General features: G+C 50.8%; 1 protein-coding gene across 1 annotated transcript in view; it reads right to left on the reverse strand.

The window, feature by feature from the left end:
• Itga5 (integrin subunit alpha 5) overlaps positions 1 to 10,686 on the reverse strand; it is a 22,185-nt gene that overhangs the window by 4,838 nt on the left and 6,661 nt on the right. Inside the window, exons 2-25 of the mRNA XM_031357502.1 lie at positions 10,251 to 10,381; positions 8,449 to 8,561; positions 8,204 to 8,324; positions 7,936 to 7,997; positions 7,801 to 7,846; positions 6,996 to 7,121; positions 6,757 to 6,801; positions 6,608 to 6,651; positions 4,782 to 4,838; positions 4,562 to 4,614; positions 4,095 to 4,303; positions 3,658 to 3,849; positions 3,429 to 3,474; positions 3,179 to 3,280; positions 2,964 to 3,019; positions 2,719 to 2,873; positions 2,251 to 2,388; positions 2,088 to 2,155; positions 1,662 to 1,812; positions 1,480 to 1,572; positions 1,290 to 1,369; positions 1,083 to 1,163; positions 877 to 982; positions 325 to 477 (exon numbers count right to left, since the gene is read on the reverse strand). Of these exons, the coding sequence (XP_031213362.1) occupies positions 325 to 477; positions 877 to 982; positions 1,083 to 1,163; positions 1,290 to 1,369; positions 1,480 to 1,572; positions 1,662 to 1,812; positions 2,088 to 2,155; positions 2,251 to 2,388; positions 2,719 to 2,873; positions 2,964 to 3,019; positions 3,179 to 3,280; positions 3,429 to 3,474; positions 3,658 to 3,849; positions 4,095 to 4,303; positions 4,562 to 4,614; positions 4,782 to 4,838; positions 6,608 to 6,651; positions 6,757 to 6,801; positions 6,996 to 7,121; positions 7,801 to 7,846; positions 7,936 to 7,997; positions 8,204 to 8,324; positions 8,449 to 8,561; positions 10,251 to 10,381 (2,428 nt within the window). The remainder of the gene's footprint in view (positions 1 to 324; positions 478 to 876; positions 983 to 1,082; positions 1,164 to 1,289; positions 1,370 to 1,479; positions 1,573 to 1,661; positions 1,813 to 2,087; positions 2,156 to 2,250; positions 2,389 to 2,718; positions 2,874 to 2,963; positions 3,020 to 3,178; positions 3,281 to 3,428; positions 3,475 to 3,657; positions 3,850 to 4,094; positions 4,304 to 4,561; positions 4,615 to 4,781; positions 4,839 to 6,607; positions 6,652 to 6,756; positions 6,802 to 6,995; positions 7,122 to 7,800; positions 7,847 to 7,935; positions 7,998 to 8,203; positions 8,325 to 8,448; positions 8,562 to 10,250; positions 10,382 to 10,686) is intronic.

Consider the following 10,686-nt stretch of genomic DNA (forward strand, 5'->3'; position numbering starts at 1 on the left):
CTCAGAAATCTGCCTGCCTCTGCCTCCCAAGTGCTGGGATTAAAGGTATGTGCCACCACTGCCTGGCTTACCCACACACTCGCAGAGGGTCAGAGGACAGTTCTTATTGGACAAAGCAGTGTAGATCTGATAGCTCACCACAAGAGAGAGAAGACTACTTCAGAGCACAGGACACAAATGCAGCAGATGTGGATTGTTTTTCTCTTTCCAGATCTTGAGGTGCCTGGATCTCCCCACCACTTCAAAAGGCCTCCTGGCAACCTTTCCCAGCCCCATAGCTTCATAGCCCCATTGCTCCACCCCACACCATGACCAGGTCCTCACCTCCAGGCCCTGTGAGTTGGGGGTGTAGTTGGAGGTGCAGTTGCTGAGTCCTGTCACCTTGGTCACATAGAGGAGTTGTTGGCCTTCCAGAGCCTGGGGACAGCTGAGCTCCAGCACACCCTGGCTGATGGAGCTGGGCCCCAGGTTGATGAGCTGAGGGGAAAGAACACACTTTGAGGAAGGGAAATCTGGTTGACAGGAAGGCCTGGGTCACCACCCATACATAGTGTATCAGTCTAAGAATTAAAAGAACATCCAAGGGCAGCAATAAAGTCCTCATCAGCCATTACCCAAGAGTGATACAAAGTCTCACTCTGTAATCCATGCTAGTTTGAGACTCATAGTAATTCTCCTAAAATAGCTTTCCTTTGTAAGGCAATGAACCAGCATGTCCCTCTTCTGGACATGTCTCATAGATCCTCAATATTCTCCAGGCCGCCCCCTCTTCTCTTCACCTTACCCAAGTCCTAGGTACTGTCATTTATACTGGCTCCTACTTTCTTTCCCTTCATATGGGTCGACCCCTGTGGCTTGTCTCTCAACTCTCCTCACCTCATAGACATGGTGGACAGCTGGGCCCAAGTCTCCCTCCTTCTGAGGCTGGTCTTGAGGATTCCAGTCGCTGACTGGGAAAATCACAGCTTCAGGCTTGGAGACACTGAAGAGGAGGATAGTTTAGAGTGGACAAAAGGGACCAACGTGTCCTTCTTTGAAGTCCACCACCCTTCACTCTAAAGGTCCCTTGCTTGGGCACTGACCCGTTAAGGGAGACCTGGGCTTGAGCCTCCACTGAGAGTGGGAAGGAGACCATGTTGCTTTGTGAGTTGTTCAGGTTCTTGCTGTGGGATGGAGGCAAGAGGGAAGCAGTTTGACAAGAATCTCCAAGCAACAGGCTCTGCTATCCATCCCACCTTCCCTTCTTCCACTCTCAACTCAGCCCCAGTCCAGGTCCAGTCACTCCCTACCTAAGGATCTGAAAGTCAAACTGGATGCTTTTCTTTGTGTCTTGAAGATGAGGAACAGTGAACCGAAGGCCACCCCAGAGCTGTGTAACAAACAGGGAGGAGAAAGGGGCTGTTAGATAGGATGTCTACCTATGTGCTAGGGTCTGTCTTGTACTCTCTCCTAGCCCTCCCTCTTCTACCCCTCACTTACACTGGTGCCTGCCTTCATGGGGTTGCCCAGGTCACACACCAGCTGGCGGCTCTGGTTCACAGCAAAGTAGTCACAGCTCAGGCTGGAGAAGTTCTGGGGATAGGCAGGCACAGGTCAGTCAGGTTTTGGCACCTCTCTGGAGGGGATTACCAAAGCAGCCCCACTTGAGAGTCCCTTCTCACCCCTGGGTGTCTGACAAGTCCTGAGTACTCAGCCTCTAGAGGGGCTGTGACCCGAAGCTCAGCTTCATAAGCTCCACCCTCACCCATATTTTGGGCATGGAATGTCAGGTTCAGTGCATTCTTGTCACCCAGGTACACATGTTTCTTCTCTCTGGAGGGGCACACAGGGTAAGGACATGGAAGAATGAATCCATAAACCAGAGCAATGGGACATGGGGATAACACAGCAGGACTGGCCCTGCTGACTGGGCCCCAGCTCTGGCAGACATAAGGCAAGATGCTGCATGCTGAGAACAGCATTTAATTTGTCTAGAGCTAGAGAAATGAATACTCCCTGTAGACAAACCCAAGCCCAGAGATGCTTACAGACTTCAGAAGGCCACACAGAGTGTCCCCGTCTCTCTGTCATGTGACAGTCCCACTCACCCATATACATCCAGCTGTAGGTCAGGCACACAGATGTTGTCTTCACCACAGTCCAGCAAGATCTGGGCCTGGGGAGCGGAACAGCCTTGAGAGAGGTTCTACCACCCCTCTCCCAGGTCCCTGCCTCAGGGGCCAGGGCTGTCTTGCCAACTTCTTCCCTTACCTTGTCCTCTATCCGACTCTTGCTCTGGTAGTGTAGGACTGGCTGGAGGCCATGGCTGTCCATGGGGGCTTTGGGGTCCAAGGAGAAGTTGAGGGCAATGTGAATTGGGGAGAGTTTGTCTCTGAATTCTGATTCATTCTAGGGCCAGTGGAGAGAATTCATGGGATCAGGGATTCTGGGGCCTCAGTGACCCTGCTTCTTGCCTTGCTTCTCCCTTTATCTGCTTAGGGCCCAAATCTGACCTCATTTCTCTGTAGGCCTAGACTCCTGGTGTCTGGCTCTTCTGACAGAAAGGCTTTCTTCTTTAGCCTCCCCCACCCCCCAGGCCCTTCAGGGGGAACCTCCCAGTCAGCTATCCAGCCACATGCAAGCATGCCCACACACACTACCACCACCATCACCACCACAAGTCCTTTGTTTAATGTGGCCATCTACCCAAGCCAGGCCATCCTCATCCTCAGGCCATACCCTGAGGTAGATCTTCATCTCCCTGCAGTCCTCCCGAGCCCCATTCTGGATAAGCAAGGTCTGGGTAAGGGTGGCCTGCTTAGAAGCCAGGAACAGTGCCCGCCGGACACCTCCCTTCTGCTTCTGCCAGTCCAGTTGGAGTTCCACCTCGAAGCCTGTGGCCAGGAAATACATTATCAGTCTGTTTTTCTTACCTGTCCTTCTGCCCAACCCATCAGCTGGCACACTCAAGCATCTTCTCTCACCTATAGAATTGGGGACATGTTTTCCAGAGGCATTGAGGCAGAAACTAAGGTTAATGCTGGAGAAAGACAGAGGAGAAAGTTCTGAGTGTAAATGGAACTGGGAAAGACCCAGACTAGGAGACTAGGACACCCTTGTTTGTCCCTTTCTGAGGCAGACATTCCCCCCCTCCCCCACTGGCAGGTACAGATCTCTGCAGGCTCCTGGCTCAGCTCACCAGGATACAGGGTTTCCTTCCAGGCTGCAGCTGCGCTCCTCTGGGTTGAACATGGAGGGGAAGATTGTGAGAGATGCGCTGGCAGATATGATGGGCCGACCCCTGCCAAGAGTGGATGTGGGGTACGTAGAATTAAGGCTGGGCACCTGCTCCAGGACATCAGTTCCCTTTGTACTGATGGTTCCAGTCTTAGTTTTAAAGGGAAAACTAGTTAGTTGCCCAGGCTGCCTCAGTCTCCCTGAGTTCATACCTGTACACCAGAGCCTTGTCCACACCAAAGGATCCAACAATTAGATCTGTAGAAAGTCAAGATATCACCCTTTTCAGCAAGCCCCAAATCAGGATTGCCTTCATCCAAGGCTTTGTAGCTTTTCATGGCTCAGAGGCCTGAGCCAGCAGACTGCACCACCTGGTGGCAGCTGCCTAGAATTCATACCGAAGCTTGAATTCCAAGATGAAGGGCAATGGACACAACTTACCAGGGTATCCATTGCCATCCAGATCTCGTCCTCCTCGAAGGGCAGAGCCAAAGAAGTCTGGGGTATGGCCAGCTGCCCACAGAGGCTGCAGAACCTGGGAAGGCTTAGTGCTCAGTCCTCCTGGGCCTCCTGGGAATATAAATACGACCCCCTGCTGGGCCTCCCCACCAAATGGAGCCCCAATGGCGACATCTGCAAGACACAACACATTATTCACTAGGTTAGGAGATCAGGGGTTCAAATCTCTATCAAAAAAACCCCTCAAGATCCTAATTTTTCCCTGTCTACTCAATTCCTGCTCTAATCTCTTTAACCCTCAATACCCTTGGAAAGTCAAGAGGGCCTGGTAGTTTAGTTGACAGAAAACCTCCCACTGACTTCCTAACCCAACTAGCATCCCCTCAACTCAGTTTCAGCCCCTGGGCCACGATACTTACCATTGTAGCCATCTTGGTCCAGGTCCCTCAGGGGTGTCAAGGAGCTGCCAAATCGGCCAAACTCATCTTGGCCAGTGAGGGTGAGGGTGGGTGTGGGCTCTATGCCCGCTGGGCGCTGCAGGTAGATGTAGACCCTGCCCACCTCCTGAGGTCTCCCATCAGCTGTCCGCTCCATGAGCAGGGGTGCCCCTACCAGCAGGTCATCTAGCCTGAGGAAAGGGAAGACCCAAGCATCTTGACAACCCTCATCTTGCTATAATTTATTGCCCTTCTGGAGGAACTCCAGGCATTCTGGATCACCAGGCGCCTTGAGGGCTCTGATGTAGCATCCAGCCCTCTTCTTTCCCTGACCAAGGAGAAGGCAAGCATGATTTACAGTCTGGAAAAAATATCCCGAGAGAGCAGTCTGCCTGCACTGTCCCATCCCCTGGTCAGGTTTGGAAGATGCGTTCCTTCCCATCACTCACCCATCTCCGTTGGTATCGGTGGCAGCTACAGCATAGCCAAAGTAGGAGGCCATCTGTGGGGACAAAAGGCGGCATGGAGTCAGAACAAGATTGGTCAGTAAACAGGATCAAGAGAGGCTGTAAGTGGACATTCAGAGGCTCTAGAGAAGGTGGGAAGTTTGACATTGTTGGTCCAGGGCTGCAGGTTAGATGGCAAGAGGGAGAAGTGAGGGCATCTCACCTGTTCTCCTGAGACGTTGTAGAGGGAGTGGACGTCTGAGCCATTAAGGACGGTGACCTGAAGATGAAGATAAAAGTCTATAGGTCCTGGATGCTCTGTGTCTGAAGGTTTGGGACACATGGGACAGGCTTTCCTCAGGGGAACCTTAGCACTCCTCTGACTCCTTCCTAATTTTCCCTCCCTCCACCTACAAGTTTTCTCTACCCCTTTGCTGTTTTGCCTTCTTCCTCTATATCCTTTTTGGATTTTCATCCCTATCCACTAGATTCTAGAGACCAGAATCAGATCAGTGGGACCCAGAGCATGGTCTTTGGTCTTTGTCTCTTAGAGACTAAAGAAGAGTTTAGCAGGCAGCAGGCAAACAGAAACTGCTACTGGATACACACTGGGGCTTCAAACCCAACAGATTCAGAACTCTAGCCATCTCTCATACACAAGTCTGCAAGGCACTCACATCTCTTCTGTCTCCTCTTAGCCAGTGACCCAGCAGACCTCCAAGTCTCTTGGATCTTGCTCTCTGTCCCACTGTACTGCTGAGACCTGGTATGAGCCTTCCCAGGATTGGTTGGACTGTGCCTTGGGGTTCCCCCACTGGCACTGATGCCAGAGAGCAGATGGAGGACTGTGATTCCCACCTGTACACCCTAGGGGCCCCTGCAGTCACTGTCAGTCCCTGCCTCTTGGCCAGCCCTCTAAGGCTCTGGTGTCTGGCCCTACTGCCTGTGCTTGTTCAACCCTCCCTTACATTTCTCACCCTCTTTTACCTTATGAGGCTGCAAACTAGTCCCACTCCCATATTCTCTGAGTTCCTCATGCCTGTTTCTGGGACTTGCCTCATCTGTGTGGAATCCTCACAGAACCTTCTCTGAGGCACCCTCTCTGGAAGAAGATTACTACTTTCTTAAAATGTGCTGTTATCTTGATTGCTTTTCTGTAATTTCCAATTTAGAAAGAGCATGATATTTGGAATATGATAGATATTAAATATTTATCCAGCTGCCCCTAAGCAACATAATTGATATCTTAGGACAACAGTTTTCTTGTGTGCAAACTGTCAAGATTGATCTCCACCCCACAGTCCCATGGTAGGGAAGGGAACACCATCATGCATGGACAGTGCTTGGGACATCGAGTGGCTTTCTCAAGATTAAAGCTGTGTGGGTTTTTTGTTTTGTTTTGCTTTGTTTTGTTTTTTGTTTTTGAGACAGGGTTTCTCTGTGTAGCCCTGGCTGTCCTGGAACATATTCTGTAGACCAGGCTGGTCTCAAACTCGGAAATCTGCCTGCCTCTGCTGCCTTCCAAGTGCTGGGATTAAAGGCGTGTGCCACCACCGCCTGGCAAAGCTGTGTGTTTTATCCCACATATTTGACTAAAAGTGCCTTAAGATATGGGATAAGGTGTCTTCATCTCATCTCTCACCTTGCCTTAATAAATGTTGTTAACTGAGTGACTGTGTGTGGCACTTGTCATGGTCTAATAATAGCTGGTGGCTGTGCATGGTCTAATAATTTACAAGTGCTTTCATTCCCCTTCGCAAGTGCCTTGTGAGGTCAGAACTATTATTACCCCATTGTACATGGAAGAAACAGCTTAGAGCGGTCAAGCAGGGGACAGTGTAGCAATAAGAGAACAGATTAATTTATCCAGAGTCAGTGCAAGAATTTGAACCTGAGTCTGACTTCACACACTTCCTTCCCTTGAACCAGATTCTGAAATCTGGTGTGTTCTCCCAGAGCCTATGCTTCCTTGATGTCCCCAACATACTGCCACACAAGGCTCTGCACTTAGCCTGGGTGAGAGGCAGAGGGTGGCGGGCAGGGTCTTACATAGCCATAGGTGAGGTTCCCTTTGGGCACACCAGCAACAAAGTCTGCAAAGAGAAGAGAAACTGATGGGTGGAGGTGAGGACAGGGCAGACTCAGAATGTTGTTTCCAGCTTTCTCTCCAGCCCGATTTAGCCTGAAGACTCACTTACCTTCTGTGTCATCACCACTGAATTCACCCACAGCCACAGAATATCCTGGGGACAGAGTGCGTGGATGTTAGCATTGCCTCCTTGGGAACCCCTACTCTCTGGCCCTCAATCCCTTCATTGTCAGCCTGTACACAAGTATGGCAGCAGAGCTGGTGGCACTGAGTGGGAGAAGCAGGGAACTGAGTGAGGATAGAGGCCCCTGATTTCCCCTCCCGTTCTCTCCCCACTTGCTTGCTTACCCAAGTAGCTGTCATCATAGACAGAGCTGGCCTGGCGGGTCTGCAGCTGCCCCTGAACAGGGTTGATGAGGTACTCTGGGTAATAGGACTCCGAGATCTGCTCTTGAGTGGCAGACAGGATCTGGCCTGGAAGGGGAGCAGGGTGATGGGCAGGGGGAGGTCACAGAGGCTTTGAGGAGAGTGAGTGGGATTTTAGAAGTATGGATCCAAAGCTGGGCAATGGTGGCACAAGCATTTAATCCCAGCAGTTGGGAGGCAGAAGTAAGTGGATCTCTAAGTTCAAGGCTAGCCTGGTCTACAAAGTGAATTCTACACAGAGAAACCCTGTCTTGAAAGAACAGAACAGTGCTGGCTCAAAACTGAGATAGCTCAGTGGGTAAGGGCACTGACTGCTCTTCCAAAGGTCCTGGGTTCAAATCCTAGGAACCACATGGTGGCTACAACCACCTGTAATGGGATCTGACACCCTCTTCTGGTGCTGTCTGAGGACAGCTACAGTGTGCTTATTTATAATAATAAATAAATCTTTGGGCCCGAGCCAGTGAGGCCAACCGGAGTGAGCGGGGTTGACTGGAGTGAGTAGAGGTCCTAAATTCAATTCCCAACAACCACATGAAGGCTCACAACCATCTATATAGCTACAGTGTACTCATATACATAAAATAAATAAATAAATCTTAAAAAAGAAAGAACAAAACAACAAACAAAAATGAAAAGAAAGAAAAATAGAAGAAAAGAAAGAAAGAGTTTGGATCAAGGAAAGGATGTGGTGCCAAGGCCCGAAGAGGGTGGAGGAAGGGCTTACCTTGCCAGAAGTAGCTCCCAGGTCCACCCAGGACCACACGGCCAGTCTATGGGGAGGTGTAGGGTTAGGGTTAGGAAGAGGAATGAACATATCATCTGGTAGATCCTCACTGTCTTCCCTCCCCAATCACCTCACCTTGGTGAACTCAGCACTGAAGCCCCCTTGGCAGTAACCCTGCCCTGCTGCACTGCCAAAATCTGTGAGAGAAGACAATGAGATGAGCTAGCTGCACACTGATGGGCTGACAGGAAAAGAGGTAAGAGCAAGAAAGGAGACTGGTCAAGAGCCTCCTGAGCAGCCTTGAAATATATATTTATATCGATGCCTGGGGGCCATGAAGAGATAGCTCCAAGCACCTGGGACCCTCCCGTGGAGAAGGCACAGTGTACACTCTGGCCCCTACCTGAGCGGCAAGGTGCATACTCCAGAATCCGGGTGAAGTTTTCTGTGGAGAGGTAGCAGGTGCCCACTGGGTCATTCTGTGGGTCCTTTTCTGTACGCCAGCTATACAGTGGAGCGCATGCCTGGGAGGGGGGTGTTCAGATTTAGCTTAGTAAGATGACCACCTCCCACCCTCGACCAGGCCTGGCCCTCTTTACCACAGCTTAACCCTTAGTTACCACACCACTGAGTTCACTCATGCCTCACCAAGATGGAGGAGCCATGGGCCCGAACTGTTGCTCCGAACCACTGCAAGGACTTGTACTCTACAGGCTCCTCTCCCTTGGCACTGTACAGTGAGGACTCCAGGATCCGGGAGCCTTGGGGAAATTGAAAGTGGACTGTCACACTGGTTCTCAGGAAGGTGACCCTAGCCTTGGCCTAGGATGCTCAGCATTTCTAGATCCTGAGTCCCTCAGGGACAGGGGTATGGAAGGAGTTTTAGACTCCTTTGTGTAGCTGGACTTGACTGGTTCTTGTTCTACACACACACACACACACACACACACACACACACACACACACATCTACATACCCACTCACAGAAACACACACACACTCATACACTCATACATCCACAGAAACACATACATCCACCCCCACCCCACCCCAGCTTTCCATGTTGTCTTCTTGGCTCCTCTGACTTCCTTGTAGCTGGCTGCTGGGGAACATTGGCCAAGTCTCATGGCTAATCTCTGTCTGTAGCCAGCCCTGTGACTCTAACGGCCTCTCCTTTCGCCTTCACATTAGACTTTCCTTTCTGTCTCTTTTCAAGTCTAAATCTGCCCTCTGTAGAACTGCCTTTTATTGCTCTTCTTACTCTTCACTTGTCTCTCAGGCTTTTTATTTGTTTGTTTGTTTTTTTAAGGTTAATTTTATTTATTTTATGTGTATGAGAATACTGCAGCTGTACAGATGGCCATGAGCCATAACATGTGTGGCTCCTGGGAATTAACTCAGGACCTCTGTGTGCCCGCTCTCTCAGGCCTTGCTTGCTCCAGCGTATTTCACTGTAGCTATCTTCAGATGCACCAGAAGAGGGTGTCAGATCTCATTATGGGTGGTTGTGAGCCACCATGTGGTTGCTGGGATCCGAACTCAGGACCTTCGGAAGAGCAGTCAGTGCTCTTACTTGCTGAGCCATCTCACCAGCTCTGTTTGTTTGTTTTAAGACACATGTCTCACTATGTAGCTGAGGCTGGCCTTGAACTTCTGGCACTCTTTTTCTGCCTTAGCCTCCTGTACCCTCAGACTTTTTAAAGTCAGCCTTAGGAATTGGGGCTGTAACTCAATGGAACAGCACATGTTTACTATGCATAAAACTTTGGGTTCAATGCCTAGTACCCCTTCAGAAATTAGCTGGCCTCCACATTTTTATGCTTACTTCTTGCCCTCTTGTCTCTGAGGACAGACTGCCTGAGTTCATAGCCTTGCTTTCTTACTAGCTGGGTGACCAAACCTCTGCTTCCTCCCTCACAGGATGGGGATACTAATACTTCATACAGTTGCTGCAGGATTAAGTGAGCCAAGGCACTCACAATAGTGCCTAGCATGGAGTAAAAGCTCCCTGAGTGCTAGATGAACAGCTTCAGCTTCCTTAGGTCCATCTGCCTGAAGGCTGAGCTGCTCCCTGGGGCACTGGCTAAATCACGCTGTGCCCAGTGTACACTATCACTTAGCTTAGGAACAGAACTCTGCAGCCTCCTCTGCCTTTGTCTGCATTATGGCCCTGGCCTCCCAGAGCTGTGGGTGATTCAGTGGAAATGAGAGCCACATGTTTCTGAATCATGCCCGCCCTTCTTGGGCTGGGCTGGGAACATGGAATGAGTGCCATGGGCAGCCCACAGCTAGGAGCTGGATGGAGCACCAGAACTACTGCTGGGGGAGCACGTGGTCCTGGTGCTAAGGTTGCACCCCTCACAGTAGGATCTCCGGGCTCCACCCCCAAACTGCAGGCCTGCCTGCCCACCCACTTATGCTAGGCCCCTCCCTGAACTCTTCCAGCCTACCTTTGCTGTCAAATTGAATGGTGGTGCACTGGATAGGACTGGTGCCCCAGGGACACACATAGACAGCACCACCTTGTAGTACACCTGGCTGGCTAGTGTTAGCCTTGGGTGCCCCAACCAGCACACTGACTCTGTAGAGGGAAAGGAGAAGTGGATTAGGATGAGTCCTATTTCCAGGTCAGTGTCTGGAGGCAGGATGCACCCAGACCTTTGGGCCAAGAATGGGGGTGGGGCAGATGTCCCTTGGGTTGTATTTATATCTCAGAAGATGCCACAGATGCCAGAGGCAGGGGCTGGAGTCAGGCATTCCTCATGTGCTGCTGTCACTAACTCAGCTCTTCCCCTCCTCCCACACTCTCCTACCTTCTTTCCCTACTACTAGAGAGGGGAAACCAGAGTCAGTTCCTGGAAAGGGAAAAGAAGACTAGGGTCTGGA

This window comes from Mastomys coucha, unplaced genomic scaffold (genome assembly GCF_008632895.1).
Source record: "Mastomys coucha isolate ucsf_1 unplaced genomic scaffold, UCSF_Mcou_1 pScaffold11, whole genome shotgun sequence".
Lineage (NCBI taxonomy): Eukaryota > Metazoa > Chordata > Mammalia > Rodentia > Muridae > Mastomys > Mastomys coucha.